We start from the raw sequence: 21,315 nt of genomic DNA on the forward strand, positions 1-21,315 counted from the left end.
GCAGTCACCACCCCCACATCCATGCACATGTCCCCTGTGTCCTCTCCCACTGTGTCTGTGCCCCCCTCCTCCCAAAGGACACAAACGCAAGCACTCAGACACCCAACAGCCATCCACCTCACAACAGCATCCAGCCCATGCACCTGCACCCAAACACAGCAGACTGACACCTCCAACCACCACTCTCTTACTCCATTCCCAAACCATCTCCCTCTTCCTGCCCCAATGTCCCTAAGAAGCTTTTCCTCACCAACATTGACCTCTTCCTTAGCCCTCCCCCATACCTCATGTCAAGCCAGGGTGGTCAAAACCCAGGCAAGCACCTCAGCCACCCAGTCCATGGGCACAGTGGTGTCCATCCCTACTCCAGGTGCGAAAGGATCCCGACTACCAGCCAGCCAGATGGAAAGGGTGCCAGCCCCAAGTGCATCAAGGAAGGGCAAGGAGTCAGCCCCAGTTGCAAGAAGGAAGGGCAAGGAGGCAGCCCCAGCTGCAGGAAGGAAGGGCAAGGAGACAGCCCCAGCTGCAGGAAGGAGGGGCAAGGGGCCTGCAACAGCAGGCAGTAGAGACAAGGGCCTGGTGCAGGTACTCAGTCGGAGCCCCCACGAACAGCCATGGTGGTGCAGCCCTTCCAAGGCTGCAGGGGATGGACTGGAGCCTCCCCCCACCACTGCCAGCACCAGCAGCAGCCCCAGTGGGCAGCCGTCCGAGGCTGTACGGGATGGGCTGGTGCCTTCCCCCACCACTACCAGCAACGCCACCAGCAGCAGCAGCCCCAGTGGGCAGCCATCCGAGGCTGCAGGTGATAGGCTGGAGCCTCCCCCTCCACTGCGAGCACCGCCACCAGCAGCAGCAGCCCCAGTGGGCAGCCATCTGAGGCTGCAGGGGTTGGGCTGGAGCTTCCCCCCCACCACTGCCAGCTCCACCATTAGCAGCACCACTGCCACCACTGAGCAGCCGTCACCGCCAGCGGACAGTGTGTAGTCCTGCGTCCATGGGCTGTTGTGCGGCATGGACCCTGCAAATCCTGTGTGTCTGACACCCAGGTGAGAGACTGTGACCTTGCACTCCCCAAAATCTGTATCACTGGGCACAATGTCCCCTCCAGAACCAGTGTAAGAAGCCATCCACTCACCCCATCCTCCACAGGATGAAGATCACTGGGCACAATGCCCCCTCCAGAACCAGTGGAGAAGCCATCCACATGAGAGACTGGACCAGGCACAGGGCATGTTGCCACCTCCAGAGCATGTGGGCATGTCACCCACTTGAGAGACTGTGGCCTTGCACTCCCCAGGACAAGTCAGTGGGCAAGTCACCCACTTGAGAGACCGAGGCCTTGCACGCCCCAGGACAGAGCACAGGGCATGTTGCCCCCTCCAGGACCAGTGACGTTGTACCATCTTCCGGCTGAGGTGCCCCCCGTTCCCAGTCCCCCTGAGGTGCCTGGCTATTTTTGACCTGATGCCCCTGCAGTGTTCTCTCCGTGTGGCGGCAGGAGTGAGGTGGGGCCTTGGACTTTGTGATGTGGCCCTGTGGCCCACGGACATTGAGGACTGGGCAGTGTCCATACTTTTGTAAATATGTAGATACTTGTTGATTTGGATGCACGTATTTATACTCTTTTATCTTATTACACTCACTTTAATCAATTCCTTTTGTCCTTGAATTATTCCTGAGGGGTACGGGGTGAATATGTAATGTTTTTGCATCTGGTTAAGTGTATGGTGTTGTGGATGCCATTCTCGTTCAATTGCCTTGTTTGCCTGGCGCCTCTCTTCGCAGATGCGTTCAGCTTCTTCACTGTCCCTTTTGGGCACTACTACTATGGGAGAAACTCAAGGTGTTGGAGCTGTGGAGCGCTCAATATTAGCATGATTAAGTAACAATTCAAGTTTTTTTCAACAGCTTCTTGAAAATGAAAACCAACACGTCTAGGTCTCTTGAGTAACAAGACAGACATCCTCATTAACATGCAGTTTTACGTTCATAGTCTTAAGCTTTCCTGAACCATGAACAAACAAAGGGAATTGACCTACTATTTTGTGAGGAGCATTCATGATGTAATTCACAAACATCATTCCAAGCTGTGTTGAAACTGAGTAAACAGGCACTTGACACTGTACCTTGAAGCACCTGGGTCAATGCTTGCACCCTCGTTTTCTTATGTGAACTATCACTACAAATGAGTCCTGACTGCTTATGAAAGTCGATGCGGCCAAAGTATATACTTTAGTCTTTGATGGCATAAGCCCCGGTAATGGTGATAGTTCATTGTATTTCTCTTCAGGAATTTTGTTTATCGATGCACCACTGTCAATAATGAAAGGTATTGAACAGCCATTTATTTTCAATGTAATCTTTGGACAGTGTTTGTATGATTTTGATGCTTTGACATTTCGACTTTTCTTTGACTGACAATTTTCTTCACATGCGGCCAATCCAACATGTGCATGTTTCTCTGAGGTAAACATCAACATGACACAATCACTTTCTTCACTTGTACTTGTTATTGAGACAGATTAACTGTTTGACGATGCTTTAGATGATGATTAAATTTACCTCACCTGAAGTCTCTGCTTGGCCATGTGGGCATGTGTTGAACGTTCCTTCTCGAACATCCGATGGCCATTTTTTTTTCATGCAGTGATGCATATACTTTCTCCTTCGCTTTCCACACTGTCACAAAATGGTTCTCTTTCCCATAGCCTTTACATATCTGTCCAATGGCGGGACACTTTACATCATGTAGAAACGAAAATCCACATCTAAAACACAACCTCCTTTTATGTGTATCCATCACTTTGTGTCCTTAAGTCTTTTGCTTTGGGTTACTTTTCACACTCATGACTGACTCGCTTTGAGCACCTATAGCTTCCATGTCAGCAGTTTGTTTTTAGCACGTTCCTCAGCTCTGGCAGCCATCAACACTCACTCCAGTTTAAAAGTTTCTCTCATCTTTTGTCGCCTGAATGTATCTGACAAGCATCCATCAATAACTTTAAGATTCATATCTCCTTCATATTTACATTCATTGAACGTACAATGTTTAATAAATGCATCAAGTCTTTTCACAAACTCATCAGTAGTTTCACCAACTCTGATGTTCTTGACTGAAAATGTATTGTTTGTAATCGATGTTTGGTACTGGATTTAACTTGAGATGCTAAGCATTTTTAATCTGACGGTACGTGACTTCTTCGTCAGTTCTCAGCATTTCTTTATAACTTCATTCACACCATCACCCACTAGATTTCTGAGATACTTGATAATCTTTCCGTTATCAGTCTTTTCTAATACATCTATGAAATCTTCAAATGTCTCTATCTAGGCAGTTTATCTGCCGCCAATATTTGCTTTTTGGCAGAATCAAAAGGTGGTGGTTTCAAGAAGGCGTCAGCACTGTAAACTAATGTGGAACTTACTGACATTGAAAGTAGCATGGTCTCTGGACACTGTTTGATGATCATGTTTATGCCAACTTTCTCTAGAGTACTTTGACTTGTGGGTCTCAGGATAATCATTAACATTAATTGGAACGGTGTCTTCTCTTTTAGCTGCAATTGTCAAATTTCACTAATCCAACAGTTGCCTTCAAATCTTAAACTCTTTGAAGACCTATGACATCGTTCTGAGCCCCATTCAGCTGGTTGTTGAACAACTGCTTCAGGTGTGGACAGCTCTATAAGCACAACCACAGCACTTCCTCTTGAGCCACTCTGTCGACTGGTGTGGCACAATGACTCTCTTTAGCAGCCTTGGTAAGTTATTTAATTAATCCTTCCAACACTTCAGATTGCATTTTATGACATATGGTTATCTCTGCTTTGCAGCGCTTCTGTTCGCAACTTTCTTTGGCAGGTTATAATTTTTTTGTTTTTGTTTTGTACACCTGGTTGTATACGTCTTCAAGATTTATGCTCCGCCCAATGTCTAACTTTATTTTGTATAGCAGAGCGATACATTTTAGTATGGTCTTGGTCGTATTTTCTTGACCAACAATGCGTAGACTTCTCAGTGAACCTTTCTTTACATTTAAACGCTTTACATTTAAACACCAGCTGGAGTTGTGCTTTGCCTCCACATATGCCAAATGACGACTAAGCATTTCCACAATGACACAAGTTGCATGCATGAGTTGTTTGTGTGGAGCATGGCAAGCTCTCTGAGAGAGAACTGTCTTTCTTCTGGTTACTTACCTCCATCTCTTCGCCAGTCGTAGCATCTTCCCCAGCCTGGGTACCTGTCAATGACTAAGCCACACATCGAGCTGTAAATCACACATCTTTATTCCTCTGCCTGTACCAGTGAACTCCCTATTCTAAACCAAGCTTTTATTCTAGTCTAGCGATTATGTCACACGGCTATGGTGTACTTTCAGAGCCAAAAGGGTTCTGTTATAAAACCTGCAAAACACTACAACCACCATTATTGGACAGGTGCTCAAATTAGATAAAATAGATTAAGCATTACGTAATCATGGTGTAGAGAAGACTATTTGTTACAAGGAAGTTAATATTCTAGAAACATTTAATAGAAGTTCAGTGGAATTCTTTCTCCCTCTTTTTTTTTGGGTGGTTTCTTAGGGCTAGAATGCTGTGGGAAGGTTCTGTGAGAGATGACCGGGGACTTAACCAGCCTGATGGATGATGTGACTCTGTCTGTAACAGTAAGCTAATAAATATCCATCTGGATTTAGCCTCTGATTCCAACAGCCTCTTTCAACTAGGCCCTTCCTCATTTTTTTCATTTGAAATTTTATGGAGCATGTTACTTTGCAGTTTCTGAGATTTATTAAAGGAGCAAATCCTAAAATGGGAATGTTCAGGGACTATTCATATGTAAATAGTATAAATAGAAAAAACTATATATAGACTCCTCTTCGCATTTTACTATTAGGGACCAGGACATTTCAGGGCATAGTCAAAAAGGCATGTAAAACTATGCAAAAGAGTACTACAGTAGTACTACTTTACATACTCCAAAATGCATTTGAGAACAGGCCCCTATATATTTATCAATTTATTTTTTCAATAGTTGTGATCATTTTTACATTTTCAACAGACCGGACAACAATTATAATCCTGGATTAATGATATTTAAATGGAAGGACATAGATATGATATTCCACCCACCATTAAAAACCTGGAAAATGATATAAAAGTCACATAGAATGGCATAATTCCTTAGCAGTGAAACTAATTGGTAGTGTGATCCGAAACCTATTTTAAAACGTATGTATATAGAATGATCATCATTTGGCAACTATTATGGAGGTTAAGTGTTTTTTGGGGTTTCTGTCCAAAGTGCTTGGGTGAGCTGAGGCTAGACATGCCTACCTGTCTTTTGTCAATACTCTTAGCACAAAATGCCATTCTTGCAAATCAGAAACAAGGAAGCAGAGCTTCTATATACAAGAATTGTGACTAAAACTAGTAAAGGTGCATTAATAGGAAATTTGAAGACTCAGCATGGGAATATTGTTGGATCAAATTAATCTATTATGGGAAAAACGGTTTGCATTGTTTACTACAATGAAAAGGAGGGACACCCAGAAACTGTGGTCATTGCTAGATATGAATCCTGTGATCTCAATGGGTATTCCAACAGTTACAGCTAAGAAAGACTTAGCTTCCAGTAATGCTCTATCTCCCATCAAATACCAGTATTTTAATGTCAGGATTGTTGCCTTGCTCAAGGAAAGGGTATGTGATGCAATCAATATATGAATTACCACAAAGATAAGCCCAGCTATATTCCCATTGTGTTATTCGATAATGATGGTAAAATATGTGCTATTTTACAGTGACTTGAAGCTTGAACAAAGGAAAGGAATTTGGTGCATTTTCCACATCCAGGTTTCACTAAAGAATGTTATGACCCTTTTGATGCTAGTGAGAAACGCAAAGCAAATGGCAAGAAAACAAAATCAATATGTTTCTTCTACGGATTACACTGCCACATTCAACAGGGTTGACATAGACTCACTTGTGGCAGAAATTACTTTCTTGGGGGTCAGAACAACTCTCTTTTAAATGGATAGTCAAAATGTACAACGAGGCCTGGGTGAGGATAAAGTTGCTCCACTATGGCAATCTGTTGCCAAAACTACTACGGATGGACTGAAGCACACCTGTATATTAGACCTTCTTAATTTACTTACACATAGCTGATCTGCCTCAGACTCTTAAAGTAATTAGATTTCCATCAAGACTTGGTAAAGTTCCTGTAGGTAAACATAAACTATGCAGATGACTTAGTTTTGATAATATCCACTCCAACTGGAATCCACAGTCTCTTGGGTAAAGGTAAACAATCCAATCAACGACCTGTTTATTGTGGAGTAGAAGCCAAGTTGGATACTACCAACTTAAACCATGGTGAATGAGTGTAACTGGCTGGGTAATTCCCTATGTGCATGTGTGTTAGTATGTAGATATGTGGTATTTCTATAGTATAAACCTAGCCAAATGGCTTCCTAGTGCTGTACAAGTACAAAGAAAAGAAAAAAATAAACAAGTGATTGGAGAGGTAGCTCAGTGGCAACAAGGCAATAGGCAGATCTTTAACTGACGTTTAAAGTATGGGTGATACTACTCTCGGTTATGGCCTAAAACCTTTCTTGGAAAAGATAAACAATTCATTGAACAAAATTGTTACTAGTACTCAAGATGTGTTAGGGTGATATATCCTATGTGGTCACAACGTAACAAATTAAAGACGGTCCATATGTGCAAATTCATAATTTTTTGGCTCAGTATCAACTCAAACTGCATTAGAAGATACTTAAAACTGTTTTATGGCAGAACATCAGACAGGGTGCATTCTTACATAACCTTAATGAAACCAAGGTTTTTTTCTGGGTCATTTGCCGACTGGAAATCTTCCACAAACAGACACGCCTATTGAGAATCATCAGTAAAAAAGACGTCCTAAGATTTTGTTTTTTGTATTCACCTGTTCTTTGGTAGGAGGGTGCGTGGCAAATTTGTGTGATGAATAACTGAACACGCAGTAGAGAAAGTTTTGTCCAAAAATAAATCATTTCTTATTTCTTTGTCCAATCCCCTTCACATAGAAACTGAAATTACTGTGTTTTTAAAGTTAAAATCATTGCAGTGTGGTTTGCTTGGAAGCTTTTTTGTGGTTATTATGGGCTTTATAATCAAAATATATTTAGGGTTGTTAAATACACAGGGCAATTTGTTTGAAAGTTAAATAAGAAAAGGACTACTCTGAATGAAGAACGTTAATTTGAATTTACAACTAAATTCTTTTAGAAATAATGTTGCAAGCTATTTAAATATACTGAAAATGTATTGTAATATCTCTAAACTGTTTGTAAAAGCTAATCATTAAAGATTTTACCTGTTACCTACATATGTTAACATTAACATACTAACTAAACATTAAAGCTTTCTCCAATTTCCAGCAAGCATTGGTAAAGATAACAGTTCACTGTTGTTTAAAGTTCTAACAAATTCAGACAGGGCAAGTAAGTGTTGGGCTGGAGTTATGAGAAGTGAAAGAAGGTGGAAAGCGGGAAGTGTCTAGAGTGACACATAGGGAAAGCAAGAGAGTAGACACACAAGTGAGAACTGTAACGGGTCAGGAATAATTGGAGAGGGAAATGGAGGTCAGTTGGTCACTGATTGAAAAGTAGTCCTTCGTACTTTCCAAAGCAAACATTCTATTGGTGATTAAAGGATGCACCCATACAGCCAATAACATTAGGTGAGACTGAAATACTCGATTAGACCGAGACAAGCAGAGTCTCAAGCCAATGGCTGAAAAAGGCCAATGATTGACAGGAGAGGGACCAAACCCTAATGTAAAGATATTAGAAACAATAGATCTGGTTGATAACTGCACTGCAAAAACTAATGCTTATACAGGAAACTAACTTTACTGGTAAATAAGAAATATCTTTGGGTGACCTGGGGTTACTTCTACTGATCAAATGTCAGCCAGCTGATGAGCTTACAAACAACTATTTGACTGTTTCTTTTCAGCCTGCAACTCCAGTCGACCCTTATCTGTGCCTCAAGTTCATTATTTATTTATATTCCTATCTGAAATATGTTTTTCTAATTCAATAAAAATGTCTTGATTTTACGATCCCAATTATAATGGGCTCAAGCAGCTGTATGGAAGTTTAACAGAGGTATTTTCTTCTTAATTTCTCTTTGGACTATCAAACCCCACCACCTTAACATCTATGCAGGTTTTCCAGACATATTCCCTGTGAATAGTCAGTATTTTCATTTGGAACCGTATACACAATACAGCACTACTTGGGCAGCCTTCTCTATAATAGATCTTAAGCTCACAGTCTAGGTCACACAAGCACATATGCAGACTTTATTCTCTCACAGGTTCTGGTAATGGTTGGAACCCAGGACCCTCCAACCTGCCACTTGGTATGCATTGTAAACACATATGCAGTGTAGCAAAACACAAATTATGCTCTTGCCATGTCTTCTGATGCCACATAATACAGATATTTGATTTTCATCTTGAGGTCCTTGAAATTGTCATGATGAGCCTTTGGATTAATTCACAGGTTGATACATATTGACAATTAGAGGAAGCCCTTACACCCCAAGCATTCTGGACTCATACAGCGGTGGGATAGTTTTTGTGACAAATCACTTTCCCTTTTGGAATGGTTTGACTTCCCCATACTGCATCAGTTGCATTGACCACAGTGGACTTATATTTGAAACATTGGCTTAAAGACAACGCAAGCTGTATTAACCCCATTATTTTTAAAAAAATGTGATTAACATAATATACATATGTATGTGTTCCTTAACACAGTTTAGTACTAATACATTTATATTTTAGACACCATTTTGCTAGCATTATATGGTATGTTAATTTGAAGATTTTTTTTTTGTATTGTTGAATTCATGTTGCACTGTAACAAACAAATCATCCTAAACATTTTCCATAATCTTTCCTTTTGAGAGGGCATTTGTATTACAAAAGTAACTGAAGCAGCGGTTTTGGTCAGGACTTTTAGAGCTGTGACAACTGTGCAAGGTTACTGTGCTTTATGCTTCCCTTCAATATCACCGCCCTCCCATATGAAGGGCCAAAAGAAACAGATCCAGAAGCATGCATAACTCTAATAACTTACAGGTTATGTAATATAAAGTGCAACATGGTGCATACTTAAAAATTATGCATGCATTTGCTGGTGTTAACAGAATTACAAATTATGAATCTTTAAATTAAACACCTTACAGGAAGCAGTACTTACTGTGCTATGCCAAATCCCACAGGAATACAAGCCATGACAAGCCCAATTAACAGCACCAACAGAAAGAAGAAATTAGAACTGGAGGCTCGGAAAGGCCTTGTTGCAGGCCTGCAATTCTGCATTAAACTTATCTGTTAAAATAAAATACCCTATATTAGAGGCAACAAAAAAAACCTTATAAATGATCATGGCACAAATATGTGCATATATTTCTAATACAAAGTTTACATTCCTCTTCCCAGTAGTTTTTTTATGTACTCAAAGCATACCAAGCTAAGTATTCGTAAAGCAACAATCTCAACAATCCAATAACTAACCCTCCTCAATAGAGCACTGAATAGGTCACAGAGTGAAGCATAAAGGCATTCAGGTTAGGCACAACAGTATGTTAAGATCAATGCTAATATATAATGCTACATTGAACTCAAAAGATAAGCGACATAAATGTAAGTTTACAATTTGTCTAGTACAGTAGTAAACTACCCATGGCATTCAATTAGGAGTACTTAAATGTTACATGCAGGCTTATAATTCAGGCAGAGGAGGAGGCGAGTGAACAACATTCTAAGCTTTTAATGTGGTTACTCAATGGCCTTAAACTGTTGATGTTTATTCATCTTATCAAGGAGGATTGCAGTTTTCAATGGCACAGATGTTCCAAATCTTTTAACACTAGCCTCCCAATAGAGAGTCGGGGATGTCCAATGTCATGTAAGAGAGAGGCGAGTAACAGCCAAAAGTGAGATACTAACTTGCCCAACAGAGATACAAGAAGATAGAATCATTTATCTTCCAATACCCCAAAAGAAGACTCAGATAGGGACAAACCTGTTATCTTTATGACATGTGGTAAGATCTACTTTCAGTAGGCTTAAGTAAGAGGATAAATCCACCACACATGGGCCTCTGACTACAATATCTCTTAACACAATCTTTAGATGCTTTTGAGCCAAGTCACAGAACCTAAAAGAGTAATATGCGAAAACAAATTCATGTATGTAAAAATGTCTTTGTAAAGAGGTTTCTTTCAGTTATGAATAGATAGATCATAATGCTGCTTTAGCGTATATGAAAACCCACATTTGTAAAGTCAGCTTCCAACTCTCAGTCCGAACGATGGTGCATGTATTTATGGGTGAAATGTGTTTAGATACAACTAAGTCTTATACAGAAAGGACATCCCCTTCCTTGTAGTACCTATGTCCACAAGGTAAGTTAAGTTCGAAAGGTTAGTATCAATTTGGTCCCAGGGTATAAGTTGGAGTAAATGAAATCTATACGCTGCTGATAAGCGAAATTGTTCAAAACAAGAATCAAAGGATTTCAGTTAGAGATCCTTCAATGAATAAACCGCTAAGCATATTCAGGGAACAATTTAGCTATGCCATAATAAGTGATGGAAAGGCTAGGTTACTAATAATAATATGCGAAACTGGAGATAAGAATGTTTTACGCCCGATACATAATGTTGTTTGAGTAGTTATCAATAAAGGAGAGAAACAGTTTGCAATTCCTAAACTGTAACCACAGAGCACAAGATAAGGGGATCTTAGAATGCTCTTGGTCCAATTATACTCACAGCTTCATAAGGGATACAATTGACCATTGTTTTGCTAGTTCGCGCCCTAAAGCAAGTATGTAGCATTCAATAATGAGAAAATCTAAGCCTCCATACAAGATTGTCATAGCTATTTTATTTGATTTACTTTGCCAAACAGAAGCTGTTAGCGCATATTTGACAGGTTTAATATTATGAACAGGAAGCGATTGGGCTACCTACAAGAGTGAGGACCACAGATTCAAAGTAATACAAGACATTGTACCAAACCATGAAATCTCTAGTTTCTCCTACCTGTATATGGCCTTTCAAAATTATTTCAAGAGGTAGAATACCATAAACACAGACTTTATCTCTGGTTCTCAGAAGACCAATACCCAGATAGTGAATCCATTTGATTCTAAGGTTCTTTGAACATCATACATCCCTATCCCAATACGCACATACTCTGAATTCCTGGTGTTAAAACCTGCTAGTGGCTGGAACAATTGTAGTATCACCATCAGAACAGGCATAGAATGAACTATGGCAGTCAGGAAGCTAATGGTATAGTTGGCAAATAATGGCGGTTTATGATGGGTTGACTGTGTTTGCAAGCTATTTCTTTGTTAATTTACAGAGTCAGAGATTATTTGTTGACGGGGGGGGGGGGAGTCCATCATCAATGCTGAAAGCAGCATCACAGATAGTGGAACACGGTCGATTCCTCCAAATAAGATGAGTAGTTTCAACAGTTGAGTATTAAATGGGACTCTAAAGGTGGAAAAACAAAATTTAATGGAATTAACATGTTCTCTCCTGGTCCCATTTCCACCAACACTTTCCAGATAAAATTCTAGCTGACACTCAAATGTCTTATCCACAACTGGTGAAAGAGGACCATTAATAATTTAAAAGTTTCAATTGTATTGATGTTAGTAAAGACAAATTAAATATTGTGCTTTTTCATTTTGTAACATATATAAATGCTGACTGCCTCTGGAAGATTAGGAATCATCACATGTTTTTTAAATAGATGGTTAGAATACTAGTGAAAATCTTTACATCTTAGTTGAAGAAAACAATGGCCTTGCCAAATGTTCTCCAAACTCGTGGTTGGAATTTTTGTGAAAATGTTCAAATTGTGGTTTAATGGAGAAATATCCTACAGGATCCCCTAGAATAATAGGTCCTTGTCACTCTTGAGGTTCAAAGACTGTTGGTTGACTCATGCTTTAAGTCACTGAGTTGGAACTAAGAAATAGGTTAAGGTCCTTACAAGCAGACCCACCAAAATATCCTGGGAAGTAAGCCCTAAAGCCATCTGGGCCAAGTGTGTTGCTGCTAGTTGGGCTCTTAATTGCCAAAATTATTTATCCACCCGCAATTGCTGCTCCTTGAGAATCCAAGAGTTCTCCTTCTAACCTAGATAATTGCACATCTTTCAAAAGTTAACGTGGCCCACGGCATCATGACTATCACTTCTATATAAGAAAGACTATCATTTCTATATAAACAAGAATAATAGGTGTGGAAAACATCACAAATGTCTGTTTGAACCCAAGATATTTGGTAAGGGAAGTGATATGTTTAATTAGATTGCATGTTTGTGTAATTTCTATTCTGTATATCTAAAACCTATCCACTTTGTTGTACAATCCAAATAATAAAAGCAACATGAAATTACATCCTTTATAAAGACCTATTCATAAAATATATTACATTCTAAAATTTGCACATAAAATTCACATTAATAAAAACAGCCAACAAAAGTCTGTGTGCATCCAAACAGCCACTCTAAAAAAGAAGCAACGCTTTATCCACTGGGTTGTACTTTAAATCTTCTGTACTAGATTATTTTACCATATCTATAAGAGCACATCACCATTCCATCCCTTCTCTTTCTCCCCCTAGGCATGACCTTCTAAGTTGTAAGGCACCCAATAGGAAATGAGCCACTCCGTAACAAACTGCAGGGGGGTTTACAACAATTGCAAAAATAACAATGTGTGTTTTATCTGCAAGAAACCCATCCCTCTATGCAAGGACCAAATGTATTGTTTCCTTAAAGCGCTATAGTGGTCACAGAAAAACAAAGTGTATTGTGTCCTGGCTGGAAAAAGTATCGCAGGAGCATGGACTCTGGCCATCCCAGCCAATTTGGCCATCAGGTTTCACCAAAAGCCAGTGCAACCCATTTAGCCTAAAGCGTGTTAATACAACACAGTAATGGAGAGGAGTCGCTTACCTGGAGATAGGGCTCCATACTCTTGCCTGTCTTCAGAAGAATCTAAGACCTAATCATAGGTTTTTGTAACTCTTCCCCTTCTCGCTTCTATTGCACCCTAATCAAGAGCTGCATTTTAATCCAAGAGCTGTCCCACTTTATGATTTGCTCTGGGTCCACAAAAAAACATTGGGAAATCCAATGTTTCCAAGGTCTCTTTATTATAATGTAACCAAGGTATTCTAACTCCGTCTTGAAGGGCAAGACAATATTTAATAATGTCCCGGCTTAGTTCTAACTTGGGACTGGCCCACACTTTAAACTACCTTACTATGGTAGAGGCAGCTAACGTGACTGTAATATTGCTCAGACCCAGTTCTTCATGTACAGCAAATGTGGGTGCCGATTGCGGAAGACACAGTAATCTTTTTATATAAGCATTTTCCACCTTCTGTAATTCACCACAATCCTTATGACCCCACATCTCACTTCCATAACATGCTATCGCTACGCATTTGGTCCTATTAACTTTCACCACAGCCTGCAGTGGTCTGGCCCCCAACTTAGCTGCAAAATCAAAGAGGGTGGACACTGATCTTGCATAGTGAATTCTTTTCATCCTTCGTTGTGGAGCCCATGTTCCTGACATTAAAGATGACCCCAAGATATGAAAAGGTGGAAACTCTAGTTACCTCCTGGACTCCCCCAAAGATACGCTTATGTGATTTATGATGGCTTCACCATAGTATGAGATTTTGCATAATTATTATCCAAGTCGAGTGAGGTTATAAAGACAGTAAAGGAGCCCAAGAGTCCTTGGAGCCCCACCACAGTTCTGACTATTAGGACCGTATCATCCCCATTCACTAAGGCAGGGATGCACCATTCACAACCCAAGGTGTGTCCTAAGTGACTAAGCATAAAGTTAGACACAAGTTGTTAATGCATAGGGTGAACAATAAAGGAGCTAAAATGCAACCCTCTCTGACTCCTTTATGAATTCCAGTAGGTGATGAAAGTGAGCCTTCATGGTTATACTTAAGTGAGGCTGTAAGGCCCTGATGTAGATCGTACAAAAAGCTTATAATGCTTCGATCCATGCCCAACTCTGCCAGCATAACCGATAATTTGGCTCTATTAACATGGTCAAAAGCTGACAATAGGTCCATTAGGCTAAATTTATACGTTCAGTTTTTGCCACTGTATATTTGCCTAAAATAAAGTGTAAATTCAAGAATTGGTTCAAAGTTCCCCTTCACAGCCTAAACCCGTACTGAAAGGTAGAAACCATCTTCTTTTCTTCTAGCCAGTCTGCTAACCTTGCCAAGATGACCCTACCCAAGATCTTCACTGAAGAGTCAATGAGCGAGATTGGTCTATAACAACTAGGCTTCGATCTCACACCTTTCTTAAGCACAGGAATAATAACTGACCGCTGCCAGGAAGAAAGGGGACTTAGTCTCCATGTTGCATTAAAAACTTGTACCAATATCCTAGACCAAAGCCTGATATTATGAAGAAACAAATCAGCAGGAACCCTATCGGGGCCCAGGGCCCTATTCTTAGACATTGTTGCAATAGCTACTCCTTTCTCCTGTTCGGTAAAATATGCCGCCTCCACCCTTTAACACAGCTCCTCATTAGTACCATTACCCTCAGAGGATTCATGCATTGCAAAAATGTGTCTTACCCACCCTTCAGCTGGAATAACACAATCAATTAGTCTATTATTCTCCCCTGAAAAACAAGGCTGGTGGATGCTTTCCCAAAACTTAGCACTATTATATAAATTCAAAGGGTTTGCTAGATCAACCACGGCTTGTTCCCGAACCCTCTTTTTACTAGCTTGCACAGCAGCCTTGTACTACTTGCGTCTTCTTGTGATTTTGTCCATATCTCTAGTGGCCTCTGTGGGAAGTTGGCTCTGTATATACTATCTCAAAGTTAGAGATAGTATGCACAGAGTCCAAGGGTTCACCTTAAAGGTTGATAGTGGCAACATTAGATAATACTAATGCTCTATTTGTGGTAGTGTGTGGTCGGGCAGTAGGCTTATCAGAGGGTAGAGTTAAGCATTTGTTGTACACACACAGGCAATAAATGGGAACACACAAACAGACTTAACTCCAGGCCAAATAGGTTTTTATATAGAAAAATATTCTTTTCTTAATTTATTTTAGAACCACAAGATTCAGAATTCAAGTAAGTACATAAATTGTAAGGTATTTGGCATAGGTAAATATGGAACTTTGAATTAAACAGTAATGTACACAGGTTTGTCAAAAATGGCAATAAGCTATTTTAAATTCGGACACTGCAAAAATCAACAGTTCCTGGGGGAGGTACAAGTTAGTTTATCAGGTAAGTAAAGCACTTACAAGTTCAGTCTCCGGGGCATAGGCAGCCCACAGTTGAAGGTTCAAGTCAACCCCAAATACCCAGAAGCAGCAACACAGGGCCAGTCAAGTGCAGAGGTCAATGTAGGGCCCAAATAACACAGGCGCCTATGGAGAGTAGGGGTGCTCCGGTTCCAGTCTGCTAGCAGGTAAGTACCTGCATCCTCAGGGAGCAGACCAGGGAGGTTTTGTCGAGCACTGGGGGTGTCACAAATAGGCACACAAAATACACCCTCAGGGGTGGCCGGGTGCAGTGTGCAAAGTAGGTGTCGGGTTTTGGGTTGAAATCAATGGAGAGACCCCGGGGTCACTCTGGCGATGCAGGCAGGGCACGGGGGGCTTCTCGGGCCAGCCACCGACTGGGCAACGATGAGGGCCGCCTGCTGGTCACTCCTGCACCGGTAGTTGGTTTCTCTCGGGCGGTGCAGTGCTTCTTCCAGGCACCAAGTTCTTTGTTACCGGGCAGTCGTGGTCAGGGGGAGCCTCTGGATTCTCTCTGCAGGCGTCGCTGTGTAGGTGCAGGGAGGTTGTCTCAGGGTGTCCACATCATTAGAGTGTCCTGGGGGTCCTCTCTGCAGTGTTGGTTTCTCTGGACACGAGCCGGGGACGTCGAGTGCAGAGTGTTGGGACTCGCGCGTCCAGAGGTGAGGCTGGAGTCCCTTTGAAGATGGTTGTTTCTTTGTTGGTTGAACAGAGCCGCTGTCCTTGGGAGTTTCTTGGTCCTTTGGGTTGCAGGACAGTCCTCTGAGTCGCCGGATGTGTCGCTGTGCAGATTTATTGAGTCTGGAAACGGGCTGGTAGGGCTGGGGCCAAGTCAGTTGTTGTCTCGTCTTTTTAGGGCTTTCAGGTCAGCAGGTCTTCTTCTTGTTCAGGTCATCAGGAATGTGCTTTCTTGGGTTCAGGGTCACCCCTATATACTCAATTTAGAGGTGTGTTGAGGTCTGGGGGCAGTAGCCAATGGCTTCTGTCCTTGAGGGTGGCTACACCCTTGTTGTGCCTCCTCCCTGAGGGGAAGGTGGCACATGCCTAATCCTATTGGGGGGAATCCTCCAAAGCAGGATGGAGGATTTCCTAAGGCACGGATCACCTCAGCTCAGGACACCTTAGGGGCCTTCCTGGCTGGAGGGTGACTCGTCCTTGTTTTTCTCATTATCTCCTCTGGGCTTGCTGCCAAAGGTGGGGGCTGTGTCCGGAGGGAGGGCATCTCCACTATCTGGAGTGCCCTGGGCGCTGTAACAACAGGCTTGAGCCTTTGAGGCTCACCGCCAGGTGTTACAGTTCCTGCAGGGGGAGGTGTGAAGCACCTCCACCCAGTGCAGGCTTAGTTCCTGGCCACAGGGTGTACAAAGGCACTCACCCCATGTGGCCCGAAACCCGTCTGGATGTGGTAGGCTGGCAGAAACTTATCAGCCTAGCTCTAGTAGTTGGACTGGTATACAGGGGGCATCTCTAAGATGCCCTCTGTGTGCATTTCTCAATAAATCCCACACTGGCATCAGTGTGGATGTATTGTGCTGAGAAGTTTGATACCAAACTTCCCAGTATTCAGTGTAGCCATTATGGAACTGTGGAGTTCGTGTTTGACAAACTCCCAGACCATATACTCTTTATGGCTACCCTGCACTTACAATGTCTAAGAAGTGGCTTAGACACTGTAGGGGCATAGTGCTCATGCAGCTATGCCCTCACCTGTGGTATAGTACACCCTGCCTTAGGGCTGTGAGGCCTGCTAGAGGGGTGACTTATCTATGCCTCAGGCAGTGGGATTTGTGCATGGCACTCTGAGGGGAGTGCCATGTTGAATTAGTCTTTTTCTACCCACCAGCACATACAAGCTGTGAGGCAGTGTGTGTGTGTGCTAAGTGAGGGATACCCCAGAGTGGCATAATACATGCTGCAGCCCTTAGAGACCTTCCCTGGCCACAGGGCCCTTGGTACCAGGGGTACCATTTACAAGGGACTTATCTGTGTGCCAGGGCTGGGCCAATTGTGGAGACAAAAGTATAGTTTAGGTACAGAACACTGGTGCTGGGGCCTGGTTAGCAGGGTCCAAGCACACGTTGAATCACAACTAGCATCAACAAAAGGCAAAAGGTTAGGGGGTAACCATGCCAACAGTGGCATTTTCCTACAGCCTCTTAAGACCACCTTCAGGTTATGGAGTGCCTTTGTGCTACTACGGTTGAACCATCTCTCCACCCTGGAATGGCATAGTCTGCTTACGGCCCTAAAATTGCTGTTAATCTGCTTGCAAATATTTGTAAAAGCCTCTATTATCTGTTTCTCATTACCTGAATCCAACAAACAAACTTCAAATTCCATTGGGAAGCTGATCATCAGAGAATCTATAAAAGACTCCTGGGGAACCTAGCTGCACTGTAGCCTACGTACCTGGTCCTCGGAGGTGATCTCTTGATTAGTCTGGCCCTTTTCTCCAGACTCCTGATTCTTTACGGCCCCATTCACCGAAGGGAGAGCGGATTATGATCACTAAAAACCGATCGCCAGACCTCGAAAGGCCTAAATTGGGCCAGGGACGATGAGAGGAATATGTAATCAATGACCGTACCTCAAAGGTGGGGACCAAAGGGCCAAACAAAACCTCTTGAGCATTCACTAGATTAAAATCTGCCAGAACCTCCTCCATAACATTGCCCTCCACTGAATGTTTGAAATGAAGACCCCTCTTGTAATCCTCCTCCTGGGAACCTACAGAACCATAACAATTTGGGGGGCATAAGTGCGTATTAATATCTCTCAAACAAAGTAAACGGCTTTATACTTCTTTTCAAACATCTGAAGGACAAGACTTAGACTGGCTATCTGCTCAATAGGGGATTCCCGCTAACAAGAATTGTAACAATGTAACAACAATACACTAGGGCTACCCGCAAAACTTAATTGCACTGCAAATAAATTATTTGTTTTCAACTGAGATGAAGAGCACCCTAGGCCTAAGGAGATCAGTAGCTCTAGGACACCTTTAGCTTTGCCTACTGGAGTAGAGTCAGCCGGAAGAAAGAAAAAAAAAAGAGCTATAATCATCTATATGGAAAAGGTGTTATTTCCTGTACACCCACAATATCACATTCCTTAATTTCCTCTAGCCGAATCTGATCCTCACACTTACCACTTAGCCTGGCTACATTCCAACTACATATTCTAAGAAGGGAAGATTGTGAATTGCTATCCTTTGCCAAACATTTCTCCACTCTCTGTGTAGAGCCTTCCCCTCCAGACTCAGACTGGGGAGGATGTGGGAGTTGGAAACTCTCCACTTATCTATTCGCCATCTGAGGAATACTTTCCTGTCCCACATAAAGTAAATCATTACATTCCCAATCCTCCAGAACCTGAAATCTGTTACTATGTTCTAACGAGGGTGGGACAGCTCCAATTTGGGGGGTGGAAACACTCCTCCCTACACAATGTTGTTCCTTCAGCCATGCCCACGCCCTTGGCCTCCGATCCCATATCGGGGGTTAAAAAAAATCAAAAAAAACCTAGAGGGAGGGCTGTAATATCCCACTCTTTCTGCCCCCACTAGCAGTAAACATCTTACAATAATTGGATACCTAAAATTCAAGAATACACAATCCCCTGCAAAAGCCTTATCCCCTTACCCCAACCAACCCAGGCGTCTGACCATAATGATGTTCTCACAGTCACCACTCGCCAGCCCCCCCCTTCATGGAACACCAATGGGCTGCTTTCTGGATTAATTCACCAGTAGACTCCAGTACCCCACTGAACAGGGGGGCTACATTTACCAAAACAGCCACAAAAGGGGTAGAATCTCGAAGGAAGTGAAGTCTAGACACTGCAGGACTTAACTGGGTATGTGCCAAAAATTGTGACACCCCATTCTCCAGTTCCTGACAACCGGGGCCTCCAGCCTGAACAGATGCCACTGGTGGCTGTTGCTGACACTGGCTAAGTCGTTGAAAATCTCACCCTGTTTAGGGTTAGGGATAGTTCTGATAGCTTCAACAGTGGCCTCCGTTAACTAATGTGGTCTCCCTCTAGCAACGGGATTTGTCTCTGATTTCAAATACCTTGTGCGTCTCTCATGGCTTAACAAATATCCTACCCCCAGTCATATCGATTGGAGTATTTAGGGTCTCAGTAACTCTTGCCCTTCCTTTGGAGAACTGCAAACAATGAAATGAGTCTTGATGATTGATTCAACCCACTTGGTCAGTTCTTCCACATCCAGGCTCCCAGCCGACACAGGGGTTGTTGCGTTTCCCTAACTGATTACCCCTGCCTTGGGTGTTTCCCCCACATTGTTTGGCCCTTGCGTCTTACATTTAGTGGATGGCTCAAGTGGAGATGCTTTAACTACTTCCCCGCCGCTAGGAAGGACAAAGTCCAATGGTTTGGGGTCATGTGGTGCTGAGGCGACACCGAGGTCTAATGGCACATAGGTCCTCCTATTGGGGGCCTCTTCCACTAAGGTCATTGTACTCATCAAATTTCCCCGAACCTCGGGCGGGACTGATACTGTGGGTGTTACCCTCTTGCCCTGAGTGTCCATGGGCCCAAACAATAACCTTTGTTCCCTGAGTTCAATCTGGTTTGCTACTACCCCAATAACTCTCTGCAACAGAGTCAATGCTGGTCTATTTTGGTTGGGCAGCAGAGCCTCCCACCATGTTACGCTTGCCCATATTCTATATTTCCAATAAGTAAAAAACAGCGTACCACATCCAAAGCTTTTATTCTCAAGAGAACTAAAGAACAGAAGTTAGAGGTGTGGCCCAGCCTTGTCTGGGCGTGGACGGGTGCAGACTGGCCCGCTCTTGGTCTGGTCTTCGCCCAGGCACACGCCTGGGAGCATCCCACGCAGCAGGCCTCTAGCAATCCTCAAATGCGCCTCTGGACCTGAAAGCTGTTAGTGGGTGGCCTCCTGGGGCAAGGACTTCTAGGCAATTCAGTACGCGGCCCCCCAGTTCCAGAAACAAGAGTCTTTCACGTAAATACAAATAGCATAAGATCAATACATAACACCTAACTGCATCTAATCCCCAACACTTATCTTCACCTGAAGTAAATACAAACAGTATAAAATTTAAGATTTCTTCACATTAAAACTCAGTCAAAGATCATGGCACATTATTAAAAACCTATTAAAAATGTTTAAGATATAATTAATTACCCATGGAATACAAATCGTTTAGCCAGGTAGGATACTATAAAGTGCAGTGTGCAAGGCCATACTACCTTGCAATTTCAATTCCCAAGGTCTCATTCCATCAAGTTCCTAGCAAGGTAAGTACTAGCCTATCAGATAGGAACACAACTTAGTAAACATCCACAGCACAATATCACAGTTCTTAATAACTTTTAGAGAGATGCTAAATTCCAATGACATACAACTTGTTTTGCCAGTTGAAAATATTAAAGTGCAAAGTACAGGGCCAAACTATCATAAGCCCTGAGGTCCAAATAGTCTACTTTCTAACCTGGTTGGCACCCGCCTATTTAGAAGACACAAAGCTCAATAGAAGGTTACAGCTCATTGTCCCATACCTATCAGGGGCAGCTGAGGGGGTGGGGGGGGGGGGGGGGGGAATAAATCACCTAAGGCAAGCAGCTCATTTAACCTACTAAGGCAATATAAAATGCAGCATGCCAACCAAACCCACTATAATATACCTAGTAGCAGTTACTGGATAAGTATAGTAAATTACCTAGGGCATAGATCTCATGTTACCAAACCAACAATATAAAGTGCTGTGAGCATGACAACTATCACAATCCCCGGTATCCCATTCAATCAACTTCCTACCATGGTCAGGATCGGCCTATCTGATATGGATAAACCACTGCCAACCTGGGAGGACAAATCCTATTGCAAGTCTAGATCACTTAACAAGAAAGCACCTGG

The 21,315-nt window shown here is 42.5% G+C and overlaps 1 protein-coding gene across 1 annotated transcript in view; it reads right to left on the bottom strand.

Annotated features, from left to right (window-relative positions):
* TMC7 (transmembrane channel like 7) overlaps nt 1-21,315 on the bottom strand; it is a 304,277-nt gene that overhangs the window by 50,640 nt on the left and 232,322 nt on the right. Inside the window, exon 13 of the mRNA XM_069210233.1 lies at nt 9,266-9,396. Coding sequence (XP_069066334.1) covers nt 9,266-9,396 — 131 coding nt within the window. The remainder of the gene's footprint in view (nt 1-9,265; nt 9,397-21,315) is intronic.

Source organism: Pleurodeles waltl, chromosome 10, assembly GCF_031143425.1.
Source record: "Pleurodeles waltl isolate 20211129_DDA chromosome 10, aPleWal1.hap1.20221129, whole genome shotgun sequence".
NCBI classification, from domain to species: Eukaryota; Metazoa; Chordata; class Amphibia; order Caudata; family Salamandridae; genus Pleurodeles; species Pleurodeles waltl.